This window comes from Sus scrofa, chromosome 1 (genome assembly GCF_000003025.6).
Source record: "Sus scrofa isolate TJ Tabasco breed Duroc chromosome 1, Sscrofa11.1, whole genome shotgun sequence".
NCBI lineage: Eukaryota > Metazoa > Chordata > Mammalia > Artiodactyla > Suidae > Sus > Sus scrofa.
Window position 1 is genome coordinate 264,064,937 of NC_010443.5, and position 19,965 is coordinate 264,084,901.

The following is a 19,965-nucleotide window of genomic DNA, read 5'->3' on the forward strand; positions in this document are numbered from 1 at the left end:
CTCGTGGCCCCAATCACCTCAGAGGGCACCACAGAGGAGGGCACTGTACCTGAACACCACCCATTGTTGTTCTCATTCCCCTGGGGACTCACGCACCCTGCCATTGCCACTGCCACTGCCAAATGCTCCAGGCACCGCCTAAATCTGCCTGAGCTCAATACCACTTCCCAGGGCCCTGCAAGTAGGGAGTAGCTTGTGCCACCTTTCTGCAGGTCCTTGCTACTGTCAAGATCCCAGCAACTAGGCACTGACTACTAGCCCTACCCATTGCCTCCTTCTCCCCTGGAAACACTCAGCACCCTAGGGATGAAAGCCTGATCACACAGAAGAGAGAGAGAGCAAATATCCAAACTCCCACACCAAAAATAAAGAGAACCTCCTACAAAATACAAAGGGGTGCTCTTGCATAGAAATAGGCCTCCACGACTATAGTTTGGTTTCCCTACACTCACAAAAAATAAAAATATAAGCAAAATGAAGGAGCTCAGGAATCATTCCCAGTTAAAAGAACAGGGGAATTCACCTGAAAGAGGAAACAATGAAGCAAACCTGTGCAGTCTAATAGACACAGAGTTCAAAAAGGAGACAGGGAAAATACTGAAGGGATTAAGGGTGAATATCAAGGAATTAAGAGCAGATATGAACAATAATACGATTACTTTAGAAAGGAACTAGAAAATATAGGAGGAATGTGGAAAAATTAAAAAATTCATTTGCAGGGATGCAAACTGAGCAAAAGGCCCCAAGGAGTGGAATGAAAAATGCAGAGCAACAAATTAGTGACTTGGAAGCTAGAATAATGGAAATCACCCAATCAGGAGAACAGACAAAAACAACCAAAGGGAAAAAAAACATGAAAGCAATAGGAGATCTATGGGATAATATAAAGCAGCCCAATCGATGCATAATAGGAGTTTCAGAAGGAGAAGAACAAGAAAAGGGGATTGAAAATATATTTCAAGAAATTATGGCTGAAAATTTTCCAAGTCTAAAGAAAACAGATATCAAGATATAGAAAGCACAAAGGGCCCAAAACAAGTTGAACCCAAACAGGCCCACACCAAGACATATTATAATAAAAATGGCAAAAGTTAAAAGAGAGGATTCTAAAGGCAGCAAAAGAAGCACAGAGTGTTAATCATAAGGGAACCCACATAAGGCTATCAGCTGATTTCTCTACAGAAACACCACAGGCCAGGCAAGATATATTCAAAGCTCTAAAAGGGAAAAATCTGTAGCCTAGAATACTCTACCCAACAAAGATATCATTTAAAAAAGAAGGGGAAATAAAGAATTTCTCCAACAAACAGGAGCTAAAAGAGTACAGCAATACTAAACCCTTTCTAAAAGAAATACTGAAAGGACTTCTCTAAATAAAAAAAAAAAGTAAGAAGAAACAGGATGGAGGAAACTACGATTGGAAAGCAATCACTTAAATAAGCCAGTATACAGATCTAAAATGGAACAAAAACCTATTTTACGAAAACCTATTGTAAAAGTGACGATAAACACAAGGAACAGCAAAAGGACACACATGAAGATGTTTAAAAAAGATTTCAAAAACATGGAACATGGGGAAGGAAAGCAAGAAAATCTAGACTCTTTTCTTTCTAATAGTGTGTTTGAGCTTATAAGACTATCAGGCTAAAGCAAGCAGACATAAGGTTAACTTACTTAAAAAACAGAACAACCAAACATTACATTCACAAAAACTAAAAAGAAAAGTACACAAGCATAAAATAAGCGGAAATCATCCAACCAAAAAAAGAAAGGAACAAAGGAGAAAAACGTTGCTTGAAAAAGACACATACACCTGTGTGTTCATTGCAGCACTATTCACAATAGCCAAGACATGGAAACAACCTAAACGTCCATTAACAGATGAATGGATTAAGAAGATGTGGTATATATACACAATGGAATGCTACTGAGCCATAAAAAGGAAAAAAATAATGCTGTTTGCAGCAACATGGATGGAACTAGAGACTCTCACAGAATGAAGTAAGTTAGAAAGAGAACCATATGCTATCACTTATACCTGGAATCTAATATATGGCAGAAATAAACCTTTCCACAGAAAAGAAACTCATGGACTTGGAAAACAGATTTTTGCTTGCGGGGGGGGGGAGTGGGATGGACTGGGAGTTTGGGATTAATAGATGTAAACTATTGCATTTGGAATGTTAAAGCAATGAGATCCTGCTGTATAGCGCTGGGAACTATACCTACTCACTTGTGATAGAGCATGATGGAGGATAATGTGAGAAAAAAGAATATGTGTGTGTGTGTGTGAGAGAGAGAGAAAGAGAGACTGGGTCACTTTGCTGTACAGTAGAAAACTGACAAAACACTGTAAGCCAACTATAATGGAAAAAATAAAATCATTAAATAAATAAAGGATGGGGAGTGCCTGTGGTGGCACAGCAGAAACAAATCCGACTAATAACCATAAGGTTATGGGTTTGATCCCTGGTCTCGCTCAGTGGGTTGAGGATCCAGCACTGCCATGAGCTGTGCACAGACGTGGCTCAGATCCTGCGCTGCACTGGCTATGGCGAAGGCTGGAAGCTGTAGCTCTGAATCCACCCCTAGCCTGGGAAAACAAAAATAAAAATAAATAAAGAATGACAGAAATATAAACCTGAGGCTACTCTGGGTTCATTTAATTTGCAGATGAGAAGCAGAGAAACCCTAGAGTCAAGTTCCACCACTGAGGTGGTGGGGAAAGTAAAATAGCACACTGTGAAAAGTACAAAGGAAAAGGACATGATGGCCTAACCCCTTTATTCCTCCTCTGGTCTTCAATTATCCAATCTGCAAAACAGGAAGATTCATCAACTGACCTCTAAATTCTATGACTCAATCCAATAGGGGAAATTAGCACAAAAAGGAACTCAAGAAGTTTCTTTACCCTTGGAGCCAACCTGCCTGCTAATGACATCTGAAGCTTTTATTAGGCATCTCTCTGGCTTTCAACTTACACCTTAACTGAGTCTTGAAAGAAAAGATTCAGTGTCTAGGTTTTTCTACTACTAAGTAAGTGAGCCAGGAACAAGATCATGTTTGTATCTCCAACCCTGCCTCTCAAGGCTTGATGACTTTATAGTTTTCCCCAATGTTCATTCTTCTTATATATCCATTCATGCCTAGAATTTCTCATCTTTTTAAAAATACAGTTTTCAGAACAGTTTGTATATGTATGTTTGCCCACCTTTTAACTTCTCCTTCCAGGTTAAACTGCTTTTTAGATGTTTGTAAAAAAAAATACGTTCACTAGCACTTTTATAAGCCTCTTTCAAACAGGCTGACACTGCATTGTCACTTATTGATTTAAAGGTTTATATCAGAAGATATAGAGCTAGGTTCCTAAAGATCCTTGCATTTGTTACAGTGGTTGATCAATGTCTTAAATTGCTGGAGTGTAAAAGCAATGGCATATTTCATTATAATCACAACTATATTTAATAGGTGTCTCAAAAAACTGTTATGGGTAGCTATGAAAATAAGAAGCCAGACACTAGTCTTTATAAACAATGGCATCCTGTATAAAAGACTTTGTCAATATAAATAAAATAGTATTACTCTAAACAAAAAAATGGGTGTATGTAGAATTCTATACCAACAGAACTTGAAATTAATTCACCCAATTCATATGGAGAACCTGACAATCTGCTGAACATTTCAAACTGGAAATAAATTCCTTGCATTCATTGTGAGTAAGGCCAGGAACACTTCTTTAACATCTTAAGTTCTAAAAGTACTCAGGTAGTACTTCACACTAAGTACACTAACACCATTTGGTTACATCCTTGCCAAGATTTGTAAAGAAATGCCTGAGTCCTGCAAATATGCTCTCCCTGAGAAATCTCAACTCTCAAAGAACAGTTATCAGTCTGAGGTTAACACCAGCTGCAAGTCAACACAGGATGCAAGTCAAAAACCAAGAACCCCAAAGAAAACTGATTTGTTTACTCCAATAAAAACTAAAGGCATGCAGCTTTCCCAATTTAATACAGTTAAAACAGTCTAATGTGAATTATTTATGCCCACTTCTCTCTGCCCTTTTCTCACATATCAGATTCACTTGTTATGTAGCAGCATACTTCAATACTTTTATAAACAGTTTATATAATGGATGGATAATCTCCAAGGATATTCCAAGTGTACTGCAATGCAGCACAACTAACAAAAAATTTCAAAGTAAGTCATTTTTCTATAAACACTTATTCTAAGGTTATTAACTAACGTAAGCTACAGAAGTAAAAAGAAAAGTGTATGGGAGTTCCTGCTGTGGCTCAGGGGGTTAAGAACCCAACTAGGATCCATGAGGATGCGGGTTCGATCCCTGGCCTTGCTCAGTGGGTTAAGGACATGGAGTTGCCGTGAGCTGTGGCGTAGGTCGCAGACACAGCTCAGATCAGGTCGCAGACACAGCTCAGATCCTGTGTTGTTGTGGTCATAGGCTGGCAGCTGCAGCTCCAAATGGAACCCTAGACCCGGGAATATCTATATGCTGCAGGTGCAGTCCTATAAAGGAAAAAAGAAGAAAGTACAGAGTTTTCAGACCTCTAGAACTAGTTCACTTGGAATCAATCTTGATGCCAAAAAGACTGGCATACTAAAGAAAATGAGAGTTTTCAATATCTAGCAAACAAATCAAACCTAATAAACACATCAACTGAGTGGAAAAAAATCACAAAATGATTTCTGGAAAAAAAAATGTGAATGAAAAATCTAGGGTAACCATGCCCATTTTCTCCTAGATGGGGCTTGAGGCTGAGAAAGTTGATACCCTCAAAGATGAGAGGCCAAGAGTGAAAACATGAAACACAGAGATCCCGTCCTGGCTCAGCAGTCAGCGAACTCAACTAGCATCCATGAGGACAGGGGTTTGATCCCTGGCCTCGCTCAATGGGTTAAGAATCTAGTGTTGCCCTGAGCTGTGGTGTAGATCACAGACATGGCTTGGATCCTGCGTTGCTGTGGCTCTGGCGTAGGCCAGTGGCTACAGTTCCAATTGGACCCCTAACCTGGGAACCTCCATATGCATGGGGTGTGGCCTTAAAAAGACAAAAAGGGAGTTCCCGTCGTGGCGCAGTGGTTAACGAATCCGACTAGGAACCATGAGGTTGCGGGTTCGGTCCCTGCCCTTGCTCAGTGGGTTAACGATCCGGCGTTGCCGTGAGCTGTGGTGTAGGTCGCAGACGCGGCTCGGATCCCGCGTTGCTGTGCCTCTGGTGTAGGCCGGTGGCTGCAGCTCTGATTCAACCCCTAGCCTGGGAACCTCCATGTGCCGCGGGAGCGGCCCAAGAAATAGCAACAACAACAACAACAACAAAAAAAAAAAAAAAAAAAAAAAAAAAAAAAAAAAAAAAAAAGAAAAAAAACAAAAAAAAAAAAAAAAAAAAAAAAAAAAAAAGACAAAAAAAAAAAAAAAAAAAAAAAAAAAAAAGAAAGAAAGAAAGGAAAAGAAAAGATGTAACACACCTTAAGCCATGGCTCTCCACTCAGAAGAAACTCATAGTCCCAGCTTCTATATGACAGAGAGCCTCTCAGGGGCTTAACCCCTTGTCCCCTTCAGCTAATCTTTTCCCCACAATGACTAAGATTCTTTTCATGGAATATGGTTGATTATGTCCTTAAAAGTATCCTTTGTGAGGGTCTGGCCAGAAAAAAGACTGGAGGAGGAAAGGGAAGCTTAGCCTAGCCACTAATCTCCATCATTTTAGGGTACCTGCGGCTGGGCGGCCAGGCTTCTCAGGCAGGAATGGATTTCTTTTTCCTCTGTTCTTAACAGGTACAGACCTCTACCCTCTACACCAAGCTACTGAATAGGGGATGCTAGGACTTTCATTCAATGGGATCCTCTTTCAAAAATACATGTTGGGGGAATTCCTGTTGTGGCGCAGCATAAATGAATCCAACTAGTATCCATAAGGATGAGGATTAAATCCCTGGTCTCGCTCATTAGGTCAGAGACCCAGTGCTGCCGTGAGCTGTGGTATAGGTCACAGACATGGCTTGGATTCAGCAATGCTGTGGCTGTGGTGTAAGCTGGCAGCTATAGCTCCGATTTGACCCCTAGCCTGGGAACTTCCATATGCCACGAGGGTGGCCCTAAAAAGCAAAAAAAAAAAAAAGAAAGAAAAAATTACATGTTGGATATAAAACACTCTCCAAAACTCATTTATAAACAGAATCTATAACGTGATATAACCTTTATGGATGGCAATTTGGCAATATATGGCTGACCTATAATAGGAATCCTAACATAAGTTTAATGAATTAATAGATCATTCAAATGTGCTTTCTTCTTGACCTAGTCATTCTATCTCTAGAATGTATCTTAAAAGATAAATCAAACTAGTTCAAAAACATGTAAAGCTCAGAACCTGAAATAAACGTTGCAACTCTCAAAAAAAAAAAAAAAAAAAAACTGAAGGCATCTAAATCCAAATTGATGATGATAGACTGATGATAATAAAATATTAGACCATCACTAAAAATGAAAGAAATCCTTGTGGTAACTATTAAAAAAAAAACTCACATTTTTAGATGAACAAGAAAAACATGATGCTAACTGAAACATACATTTTGTATAAATAGTATGTACTTCCCACCATTCCTTATCTGAAACCCTTGGTGCCAGAATATTTTGAACTCATAATGGTTCAAAGTTCAGAAAGCTTTATAATACATTTTCCATATTTTTTCCAAATCCCCAGTGGGTTCTCAGGTGCTACCCACGTTGTGCAAAGAAACATAAAATATTCACACTAAATGTAATAATAAAGACTACAAACAGACCTATATCATTTGAGGCTAGGTTTTCTCATCAAGTGAGTCTGCATCAAACTTAGGGAAGTATTTTTCATTTTCTGTCCTTTTTGGATTTTAGAATCGTTAGGTTTTTTGTTTCTTTTTTTAAAAAGGCTTAGGAAAATACATACCAAAATGTTAATGGTTATTATGAGAACAAACAGCATCTAAATCTTGCCATAATGCAAAATTTGCCACTCTCTCAACTCCCCCAAATTTTACTGATTGAAACTTGCTATGAGGCTACTAGAGAAACAATCCACAAACTTTCAATGTATCAGAGATGCCTTTAAAAGATATCACAGCTTCATGCTATCCCTTTTACTCCTTTTACTGAGGACCTATGCAAGGCAAATGCCCACCTGACCTCAATACTAAAACTCTAACACTCAGAATCAACCATTTGTTCTTAGGTCATAGACAGTGAATGCATATTGATATCGACATTTCACAAGCTTTTTGTGTCAGATGCTAGAAAACTTAAATCTAAATTAGTGACTCATTCTCAGTATATTTTACCTACATCATTAAATTGAATTTTTAGGCTTATTCCTAAATTCACTTTTTCCCTCATTCTTGGTTTTCTTTTAAATTCATACTATTTCATACACCTATAAATATAATAAAATTCATTAAAAAATAAATACATACTATTTCAACATACTTAGAAGTAACCCTTTTGTAAACAACACAAACACAATATACTGCTGTATAATTTACAGCTTAGTTATTATTTTTCTGCATTGTGCATATTACTACCTGACAAGTAACTGATCCATTTATATATCTGTTGTTTTTCTCCCCATCCTACTCTCCTAAAATGAAAGCTCCAGGAGGCCAAAGACTTTGTTTTGTTCACTGCTGTATCCTTATCATCTAGGACAATGTTTGCATCTACATTAATACTACTTGCAAACCGGAATAGTTATGAAAACAGACCAATTACATCTTATTCCGTACTGTTACATAACAGAACTTTTCTTAAATGAAAAGTGATCTTCCATCTATGTGATCTTTGACATCTTTGCAGTTGTCTGTAAGAGGTCAAATGTACTCATGGAGAGATTCCAATATTTAGGAATTTTCTACAAACCTATATGCATGATTGGCTGGTTCAATCCTGGACCTTATTCTCTACAGAAATATTCTGAAATACAGAAAAGGCACCATATGCAAAAAGATAATCAATAAAATTACTTACAATGGGAAAAATCTGTAAACAGCTAAATATCCAATGACAGGGAAATGTTTAAATATGTAACAGTACATCTATATCATGTTAATCATACAACAATTAAATAGTATTTATGGGAGTTCCGTCATGGCGCAGCAGAAACGAATCCAACTAGGAACCATAAGGTTGCAGGTTCAATCCCTGGCCTCGATCAGTAGGGTTAAGGATCCAGTGCTGCCGTGAGCTATGGTGTAGGTCGCAGACGCGGCTTGGATCTCATGTTGCTGTGGCTGTGGTGTAGGCTGGCAGCTGTAGCTCGGATAAGACCCCCAGCCTGGGAACCTCCATATGCTGTGAATGCGGCCCTGAAAAGACAAAAGACAAGGAAAAAAAAATAAAAATAAAAATAAAAACAGTAAAAATATAAAAATTATTTATGAAAATTTTAATAACATGGAAAAACACTGATGACATGTTAAATTTAAAAAAAAAAAAAAAAAAAAAAGAGTTCCCATCGTGGCTCAGTGTTTAACAAATCCAACTAGGAACCATGAGGTTGCGGGTTCGATCCCTGGCCTCCTCTCTCAGTGGGTTAAGGATCCAGCATTGCCGTGAGCTGTGGTGTAGGTCGCAGATGTGGCTCGGATCCCACGTTGCTGTGCCTCTGGTGTAGGCCGGCGGCTACAGCTCCGATTAGACCTCTAACCTGGGAACCTCCACATGCTGTGGATGCAACCCTAGAAAAGTCAAAAAAAAAAAAAAAAAAAAAAAATCAGAGGACAGAATTATATACACTGAGCTCAATGTAACCAACAGAAAAAGACTGCAATAAACAACTACATACAAATATTAACTACTTCAGAGATAAGCAACTGATAGTTTTTATTTTTCTTTTTTTCTGTATTCTGCAAATTTTGTATAATTAACACACATTATTTTACAATCAAAGAAAAGCAAGGTTTTGTGATCCAACGGTAAGAAAAGTCTGCTACTGTCATCAATATCTTGAAAAATTCTGTTAATTTACCATAGAAAAACAAGCATCCTACTTACAATATAAAATAAGAAAGCACTGCTAAATAAAAGAAATACTGTACCTTCACTGCTACGTGAAGTTTTGCTGTTTTCTTGGATGGCCCTGAGGCTTCATATGTTGTACCATCCACATCTACAGACATTGTGAAAACTGGGGCGTGAACAGGACCAGACTGAGATAAGAGTTTATACTGAAGCCCAGGCCTGATCTGATTTAGCCTCATTAATGCATTCATAAGGTCTATTGCTTTACTATCCAGAACTGTTGAGAGAAATAGGAATAAGATCAGAATTTAAAACATTTTACTTAAATCTATATGTTTGTAGGTTCCTAGTAACCTACAATGTTTCTGAATGGTTCCTAGTAACCATTCAGGTTTTAAAAAAAAAAATAAGAATTTCAAAATGCAGACATAAATTAACTTCACTTTATGATAATTTTAAAATTACTTCTTAAATAATTATGCTAATGTCACTATAAAAGTAATATGCATTATTATAGCTATATATTAATTTTAGTTTTTCAATATTAATATAGCTTAAGCCAATGAAGCTTGGAAACAAAAGAAGTTATTCAATCAATTTCTCAGTCAAGATTTATTCTTAAAACTCCACTTCAAATCAAATTCTTCACTTTTTATTTTCCTAAGATTACAAATCCTTTCTAGTTCATATCTGTAAGAATAAATATTTTACACACTTTTCCTTAAGTTTCGTTTCATCTTCTTATTGGGATCTTTATCATCCCCTAATCCATCTTCAAATGGTCTCTTCAGAGCTGAAGACCCAGCACCTACAAAAATTTATAAGAGATGCATTATCAGTCAAAACAATGATTCTACTTACTCCACCAAATGAATATAATATGTTTAAGAAGGAAAAATCTTAGGAATTACAAGGACCATAAGATTCTTCCACTGCTCAATTAAATACTTATAATCTTGTAGTAGAAAAGATTTTTTATGTGAATCTTTATAAAATAATATTATCCTTTTTTATAACTATTTTCCCATTTATTCATACAGACACATGGAAATATCTATGCATATATTCACATCTGCATACACAAAAACAAAAAAAGTCTGGAAAGAGGGAGTTCCCGTCGTGGCACAGTGGTTAACGAATCCGACTAGGAACCATGAGGTTGCGGGTTCGATCCCTGGCCTTGCTCAGTGGGTTAAGGATCCGGCGTTGCTGTGAGCTGTGGTGTAGATTACAGACTCGGCTTGGATCCTGCGTTGCTGTGGCTCTGGCATAGGCCGGCGGCTACAGCTCCAATTCAACCCCTAGCCTGGGAACCTCCATATGCCGCGGGAGCGGCCCAAGAAATGGCAAAAAGACAAAAAAAAATTTTAAATAAAAAAATAAAAAACGTAAACTCCCAGTCCATCCCACTCCCTCTCCTTCCCCCCTTGGCAACCACAAGTCTGTTCTCCACGTCTATGAGCATGTTTCTGATCTACAGATAGGTTCACTTGTATCATATTTTCACTTCTATATATAAGTGACATCATATGGTATTTACCTTTCTCAAACTATTACATTTAGAATGGATAAGCAATGAGGTCCTACCGTATAGCACAGTGGGAACTACACCCAATCTCTTGTGATAAAACATGATGGAAAAGAATATGAGAAAAATAATGTATATATGTGTATGACTAGGTCACTCTGCTATAGAGTATAAAGCAACACAACATTAAAATCAACTATAATTTTTTCATCTTATGCTTTTGGAAATCTACTTCTCACATCACAAAATACTCCTCTGTCTGCCTGTTCAGATTCCTATGCAAGATTTTATTTACAGTTCATCTTCCCCATGAAGTTTTCTTCAGCTTCTCTCTCACCTCAACTTTCTAAAAGAGTTTCTATGGTATGAGAAATACAAAGTGTCATATGCAGTATTCTGTCATTGCCTATTTCACATAGAGAGATCTTGTGTTTCCTTAGTGCTTAATGAAGGTCAAAGATATTTTCTCATTGTCATGTATCTTATAAACTATGTAATTATGAGACTTAGAAACAACATAATGGGTATGGAACATTACTAACTTAACTAGTATTAATCGATTTCTTAGATAAAGCCTCTAGTTAATAACACTGTCAGACAAAAGCCAGAATTTTTTTGCTGTCCAAGATAAAAACAAAGAAAAGCTCATCCACTTACCCAAATACTTTAAAGAATTCTCGGTGTATTAATAGCTGGTTGTTGGGTTTTTTCCTAAAGCAAATTTTGATCAAGAGACTCATGCCCTAAGATTTCCAGATACTTCTTAGTGAAATCATGTGATAACACTGAGATTAACTACATATTCTCTGGTCATCAAGATTTATTGTCCCTTGAGGTAAACACTGACTTCAGGATTTGCTTGATTCAATACTTAACACTCAGGTCAATCAATCTTGATGTTCTCTCTTCAACAGAATGCAATATCTGCTTATATCTGCTTAGTCTTGTATTTCATTTGCATTCCGCAAAATTGTGAGTATGCCAGTATCCCAGAACGCAGTCTTTAAGAGATAAAGTTAGAAAGGAACAATGTCTACTCAATCACTCTCCCACTCATTAGATTACATTAAAAAAGCTGCTCCCTGACTGCCCAGAATTCACTAGAGGGCACAAATGTACAGATCTGTTCTCTAAAGCCTCCAGCAACATGAACAGAGTTCTACAAATTAAGCTACATTCTACCATCTCTGCCACTGGAAAAGGGCCATAAAATCTGCAGCTAATCATAACAATAACAGGGAGCGTGGGCCTGTTTAGGCTTGCCTTACAAAAAGCTAGTTGTTTTCTATTTCTATAGCTTCTAGAAACAAGAAGTGATCATTTTAGAGAAAATAGTTTTTAAAAACAATAGGTGAGTGCTTATTACCACATGAATGGCACTGTTCTTGACACCTAACATAAATTTATTTAGGAGCTCTCATTGTGGCTCAATGGTTAATAAACCTGACTAGTATCCATGAGAACACGGGTTCGATCCCTGGCCTCACTGGGTTAAGGATCTGGCGTTGGCATGAGCTGTGGTGTAGTTGGCAGATGAGGCTCAGATGCTACATTGATGTGGCTGTGGTGTAGGCCAGCAGCTACAAATCCAACTGGGCCCCTAGACTGGGAACTTCCATATGCTGTGGGCGAGGACCTAAAAAGACAAAAGACAAAAAAAAAAAATTAAAATTAAATAAAAATAACTTTATTCAATCCTCACAAGCACCCTATGAAACCTATACTATCATCATCACCCTTATAATTTCATTCACGTATTCATTCAGCAACATGTAGTAATTAAGCATTCCTATTTGTCAGGACAATTTTAGGTGCTAGACACATAAAAGAGAACAAAGCAACATCCCGTTCTTAGAAAGCCTGCATATGGTGTGGAAATTATATCCAACCTGACTTATGGTCCCAAGCACAGTGGAGAAAAATAAGAGGATGAAAGGAGAGGAGGTGTTGCTACTTTTTTACAAGTGCAGCCTGCCCATCAAAAAGGTCAGAAAAGTATTATTTATCCATAAGGAAAACTTTTGATGAAGATCTAAAGATAGTAAAAGAGTAAGCTATTCAGCTATTTAGGGAAAGAGCACCAGGCAGAGAGAACATCAACTACAAAGGGTCTTAAGGCAGGAGCATGCTAAGAAATAGCATAAAGGCCTGAGCAGCTAGAGTGGCATAAACAAGGACGGGATGGCAGAAGAAGATGAGCAGGAACAGTAGTTCTCAACCTTAGCTGTGACTAATTCACCAGAGGAACTATGGCAAAATATAGTGGTTCCACCCAGTACTAGAAAGTAAGTCAAGTGGGAGTTAGTGTCGTGGCTCAGTGGTTAATGAACCCAACCAGGAACCATGAGGTTGCGGGTTCGATCCCTGGCCTCACTCAGAAGGTCAAGGATCTGGCGTTGCCATGAAGTGTGGTGTAGGTCACAGAAAAGACTCAGATCCAGCGTTGCTGTAGCTGTGGCACAGGCCGGCGGTTACAGCTCCGATTAGATCCTTAGCTTGGGAACATCCATATGCTGTGGGTGCAGCCCTAGAAAAAGACAAAAAGACCGAAAAAAAAAAAAAAAAAAAAAAAAAAAAAGGAAGTCAAGTGGAATAGCCTTCCTGATGAGAGCAAATAGAAAATCTTTGACCAGGTCAAAATCTGAAGTTCAAGGAAAACTAAAAAGAGAAAGCCTGGTGAATCCTCCACACTGTGGGTTGGGCCTATGTAACACCATATGCAAGAAATAAATGAAAGAAGAAATAGTTAGACAATCCCAAGGACTAAAGCCCAACTTCAAATCACCTAAGTCTCTGACTGTATTAAAGTAACCCTGATTGCCAACTCCCAGAAACAAATATAAATCCTCATTACCCTAGGCTTTAAATTCTCTAAAAAATGTTCAATTTACATCTCCGGCACTCAAAACAAAACACAAATACACAGGGGATTAAGATGGTGGAAGAGGACTGGAGATCACCTTCTCTCATAAAAACAACAAAATTACAACCAAATGCTGAGCAATCTTCAACCAAATGGACTGGAAACTTTCAAAAAGATACCCTACTCCAGAAGACAAAGAGGAGGCCACATCAAGAGGTAGGAGGGGCGATTACATGATATAAGCAACCCCATACCTCCCGGGTTTGAAGCCCACAGACTGGAAAGTAACTGTATCACAGACTCACCTACAGGAGTGAGAGTTCTGAGTCCCATGTCTGGTCCCCTCTCCTGGGGATCTGGCATTGGGAGAAAGCACCCCCAGAGCATCTGGCATTGAAGGCCAGTGGGGCTTGTGCATAGGAGCTGCATGGGACTGGGGGAAACAGAGACCCCATTCTTGAAAGGCACACACAATCTTTCATATGCACTGGGTCCCAGGGCAAAGCAGAAGTTCCACAGGAATCTGGGTCAAACCTGACTGCAGTTCTTAGAGGATCTCCTGGGAAAACAGGGGGTGACTATGGCTCATTGTGGGGGAAGGACACTGGAGGCAAAGCTCTCGGGAAAATTCATCAGCATGTGTCCCTCTAGAGGTGGCCATTTTGGGAAAATCTGGCCCCATGCATCAGGGCTAAGAAGCCCCAGGCCAAACAATAATCCAGGTGGGATCACAGCCCCACCCATCAGTGAACGGGCTGCCTAAAGACCCCCCCCCCCGGGGCACAGAGCAACCCATAATCTCACCCAGAAACATTGCCCTACCCACCAGAGTGATCCGAATCAGCCTGCCTAATGGTGGGCAGGCACCAGTTCCTCCCAATAGGAAGCCTACAGAAAGCCTCCATACCAACGTCATGCACAATGGGGGCAGACACCACAAATAAGAGAGGCTACAACTCTACTGTCTGCAAAAAGAACACCATATCAAAAAACTATAAAAATGAAAAGACAGAATTATAACTCAGACAAGAGACAAAGAACAAAACCCAGAAAAACAGCTAAGTGATCTGGAGATTACTGGCCTCCAAGAAAAAGACTTTAAACTGATGATGCTGAAGATGATGTAAGACATTGGAAATAAAGTGGAGGCAAAGACTGATAATTTACAAGAAACACTGAGCAAAGAAATACAAGATTTAGGAGTTCCCGTCGTGGCGCAGTGGTTAACGAATCCGACTAGGAACCATGAGGTTGCGGGTTCGGTCCCTGCCCTTGCTCAGTGGGTTAACGATCCGGCGTTGCCGTGAGCTGTGGTGTAGGTTGCAGACGCGGCTCGGATCCCGCGTTACTGTGGCTCTGGCGTAGGCCGGTGGCTACAGCTCCAATTCAACCCCTAGCCTGGGAACCTCTATATGCCGCGGGAGCGGCCCAAGAAATAGCAACAACAACAACGACAAAAGACAAAAAAAAAAAAAAAACAAGATTTAAAATTTAAGCAAGCAGGTATGCAAAATACAATAAATAAAATAAAAAATTCATTAGAAGCAACCAATAGCAGAACACAGGAGGCAGAAGAATGAATAAGCAAGGCGGAGGACAGACTAGTGGAAATCACTGATGTTGAATAGAAAAGAGAAAAAATACTGAAAAGAAATGAAGAGAGTCTAAGAACTCTGAGACAATGTTAAATCCACCAACATTCATAATATAGGGGTGCCAGAAATAGAAGATAGAAAGGGACAGAAAAAATATTCTAAGAGATAATAGCCAAAAATTTCTCTAACATGGGTAAGGAACCATTCACTCAAAAGCAGGAAGCACAATGAATACCATACAAAATAAACCCAAGTAGGAACACTCTGAGACACATATTAACCCAACTGACAAAAATTAAAGACAGAGAGAAAATATTGAAAGCAGCTAGGGAAAAGAGACAAATATCATAAAAGGGAACCATGATAAGGTTACTGGGAAGTTTTTCAGCAGAAACGCTGCAGGCCAGAAGAGACTGGCATGATACACCTAACACGATAAAAGGAAAAAACGTCCAACCAAGATTACTTTACCCAGCAAGGCTCTCATTCAGATTTGAAGGAGAAATCAAAAGCTTTACAGTTAAGCAAAAGCTAAGAGAATTCAGAAACACTAAACCAGCTTTACGACAAATACTAAAGGAAATTCTCTAGGCAGAAAAGAAAAGGCCACAACCAGAAACGAAAACACTACAAATGACAAGGCTCACCAGTAAAGGCATATATACAGTAAAGGTAGGAAACCATCCACACACAAATATGCTAACAAAACCAGAAATCGTAAGAAGAGGAGGGTACAAATGCAGGATACTGGAGAGGCACTTGCAATTAAGAGACCAACAACTTACAAAAATCTCATATATAGATATAGACTCCTATATCAAAACTTCAGGGTAACTGCAAAACAAAAATCTACAATTGATAACACATACAAATAAGAAAAATCAACTCAAATATGGAGTTCCCATCGTGGCTCAGTGGTTAAGGAATCCGACTAGGAACAATGAGGTTGTGGGTTCAATCCCTGGCCTCGCTCAGTGGGTTACAGAGCTGGTGTTGCGTGAGCTGTGTTGTAGGTTGCAGATGCAGCTCAGATCCCACATTGCTGTGGCCAGTGGCTACAGCTCCAATGAGACCCCTAGCCTGGAAACCTCCATATGCTATGGGTGCAGCCCTAGAAAAGACAAAAAAACAAAAAACAAAAAAAACTTCAGGGTAACTGCAAAACAAAAATCTACAATTGATAACACAAACAAATAAAAACAACTCAAATACAACACTAAAGATGGTCATCAAACCACAAGAGGAGAGAATAAGAGAAGAAAGGAAGAAAAAAGAGCAACAAAAACAAATCCAAAACAGTTAATAAAATGGCAGTAAGAACATACAAGTGAATAATTACCTTAAATGTAAATGGGCCAAATACCCCAACCGAAAGACAGAGACTGGCTGAATGGATATAAAAACAAAATCCATATATATGCTGTCTTCAAGACACCCACTTCACTTCTAGGGACACATACAAATTCAAAGTGAGAGGATGGAAGAAAATATTCCATGCAAACAGGAATCAAAAGAAAGGTGGAGTTGGGAGATCCCGTCATGGCTCAGTGGTTAACGAATCCACCTAGGAACCATGAGGTTGAGGGTTCAATCCCTGGCCTCTCTTGGTGGGTTAGGGATCTGGCGTTGCTGTGACCTGTTGGTGTAGGCTGCAGATGCGGCTTGAATCCTGCATTGCTGTGGCTCTGGCTACAGCTCCGGTTAGACCCGTAGCCTGGGAACCTCCACATGCCGTGGGCGAGGCCCTAGGAAAGACAGAAAGGGAGGGGAAAAAAAAAAAAAAAAGCTGGAGTAGCAATACTCCTATCAGACAAAAGAGACCTTAAAACAAAGAATACTATAAGAGACAAGGAAGGACATTACATAATGATCAAAGGATCAATCCCAGAAGAAGATATAGCAATTGTAAATATATATGCACCCAACATAGGATCACCTCAACATATAAGGCAACTGCTAACAACCTCAAAAGGAGACACTGACAGTAACACAATAGCAGCGGGGACTTTAACACCCCACTTACAGCAATGGGACAGATCATTCAGCAGAAAATCAACAAGGAAACACAGGCCCTGAATGAAGCATCAGACCATATGGACTTAGTAGTTATTTATAGGACATTCCATCCAAAAGCAGCAGAATACACATGCTTTTCAAGTGCACACAGAACATTCTCTAGGACTGATAACATTCTGGGCCACAGATCAAGCCTCAATAACTTTAAGAGGAGGGACTCGAGCTTGGGGTAAATAGATGCAGAATGTTGCCTTCGGGATGGATTCCAATGGGATCCTGCTGTGTAGCACTGGGAACTCTATCTAGTCACTTATGATGGAACATATAATGTGAGAAAAAAGAATGTACACATGTAAGTGTAACTGGGTCACCTGCTGCACAGTAGAAAAAATATAAATAAATGATTTTAAAAAAAGAAAGAAAATTGAAATCACATCACGCATTTTTTCCGACCACAACACTGTATGACTGGAAATCAAAAAGAAAAAAACTGCAAAAAACAAACACGTGGAGAATCAACAATATGCTAGTAAACAACCAATGGATCACTGAAGAAGTCAAAGAGGAAATTAAAAAACACCTAGAAGCAAATGACAACAAAGACACAACACTCCAAAACCTATGGGATGCAGCAAAAGGAGTTCTAAGAGGCAAGTTTATAGCAATACAAGCCTACCTCAGGAAACAAGAAAAAGCTCATATAAATAACCTAACTTTACATCTAAAGCAACTAAAGAGAGAAGAACAGAGAAGATCTTAAGTTAGTAGAAGGAAAGAAATCATAAAGATCAGAGCAGAAATCAATGGGGAAAAAATGAAGAAAACCACAGAAAAGATCAATGAAATAAACAGCTGATTCTTTGAAAAGATCAACAAAATTGATAAACCCTTAGCCAGACTTATCAAGCAAAAAAGAAGACTCAAATCAATAAAATTAGAAATGAAAAAGAAGTAACAACAAACATCACAGAAATACAAAGGATCATAAGAGACTACTACTATCAACTATATGCCAATAAAACCTAGAAGGAATGGACAAGTTCTTAGAAAAGTACATCTTCCAAAACCAAACCAAGACAAAATAGAAAAGATGAACAGACCAATCACAAGCACCGAAATTAAATCTGTGATTAAAAAACTTCCAACAAACAAAAGTCCAGGACCGTATGGCTTTACAAGAGAATTCTATCAAACATTTAGAGAAGAGCTAACACCTATCCTTCTGAAACTATCCCCAAAAATTGCAGAGGAAGGGACACTCCCAAACTCATTCTACGATGCCACCATCACCCTGATACCAAAACCAGACAAAGGGAGTTCCCATCGTGGCACAGTGGTTAATTAATCTGACTACGAACCATGATGTTTCAGGTTCGACCCCTAGCCTTGCTCAGAGGGTTAAGAATCCGGGGTTACCGTGAGCTGTGCTGTAGGTCACAGATGCAGCTCAGATCCCGCGTTGCTATGGCTCTGGTGTAGGCCAGTGGCTACAGCTCTGATTAGACCCCTAGCCTGGGAACCTCTGTATGCCACACGAAGCGGCCCTAGAAAAAGGCAAAAAGAGGAAAAAAAAAAAGAGACAAAGATGCCACAAAAAAAGAAAATTACAGGCCGATTTCACTGATGAACATTGACGCAAAAATCCCCAACAAAATGCTAACAAAAGGAATCCAACAATACATTAAAAGGACTGTACATCATGATCGAGTGGGATTTACCCCAGGCATGCAAATATTCTTCAATGTCTGCAAATCAATCAGTGTGATACACCACATTAACAAACTGAAGAATAAAAACCATAGGATCCTCTCAACAGATGCAGAAAAAGCCTTTGACACAATCCAACACCCATTTCTGATAAAAACCCTTCAGAAAGTGGGCACAGAGGGAACCTACCTCAACATAATAGAGCCCATATACAACAAACCCAGAGCTAACTTCATTCTCAATGGTGAAAAGCTGAAAGAATTCCCACTGAGATCAGGAACAAGACAAGGATGTATGCTCTTGCCACTACTATTCAACATAGTTTTGGAAGTCCTGGCCATGGCAATCAGAGAAGTAAAACAAATAAAAGGAATCCAAATTGGAAAGGAAGAAGTAAAACTATCCCTATTTGCAGATGACATGATACTATACCTAGAGAATCCTAAAGACACTACCAGAAAACTGTCAGAGCTCATCAGTGAATTTGGAAAAGTTGCAGGATGCAAAATTAATACACAGAAATTGACGGCATTTCTATATATCAACAACAAAAGATCAGAGAGATAAATTAGGGAAATGATCCCATTTACCATCATATCAAAAGAATAAAATACTTAGGAATAAACCTACCTATAGAGTCAAAAGACCTGTACTCTCAAAACTCTAAGACACAAACAGATGGAAAGACATATGATGCTCTTGGATTGGAAGAATCAATATTATCAAAATGACTCTACTACCCAAGGCAATGTATAGATTCAATGCAATCCTATCAGATTACCAGGAACATTTTTCATGGAACTCAAACAAAATATTTTAAAGTTTGTTTAGAAGTACAAAAGACCCAGAACAGCCAAAGTCATCCTAAGAAAGAAAAATGGAACTGGGGGAATCAGGCTCCCTGACTTCAGACTATACTACAAAGCTACAGTCATCAAAACCATATGGTACTGGCACCAAGACAGAAATATGGATCAGTGGAACAGGATTGTAAGCACAGAATTAAACCCACGCATGTACAGTCAACTAATCTATGACAAAGGAGGCAAGAATATACAATGGAGAAAGGACAGTCCCTTCAATAATAAGTGGTGCTGGGAAAACTGGACAGCCACTAGTAAAAGAATGAAATTAGAACACTCTCTAAAACCACACCCAAAAATAAACTCAACATAGATTAAAGACCAAAATATAAGACCAGATACTTGTAAAACTCTTTGAGGAAAACATAGGCCAAACACTC

General features: G+C 38.8%; 1 protein-coding gene across 3 annotated transcripts in view; it reads right to left on the reverse strand.

The window, feature by feature from the left end:
* The window catches only part of STRBP (spermatid perinuclear RNA binding protein), a 165,774-nt gene that overhangs the window by 34,802 nt on the left and 111,007 nt on the right, over positions 1–19,965 (reverse strand). For all 3 annotated transcript variants that reach the window (XM_021074603.1, XM_021074611.1, XM_021074606.1), the window contains exons 11-12: positions 9,729–9,821; positions 9,091–9,290 (exon numbers count right to left, since the gene is read on the reverse strand). In XM_021074603.1, the coding sequence (XP_020930262.1) occupies positions 9,091–9,290; positions 9,729–9,821 (293 nt within the window). The remainder of the gene's footprint in view (positions 1–9,090; positions 9,291–9,728; positions 9,822–19,965) is intronic.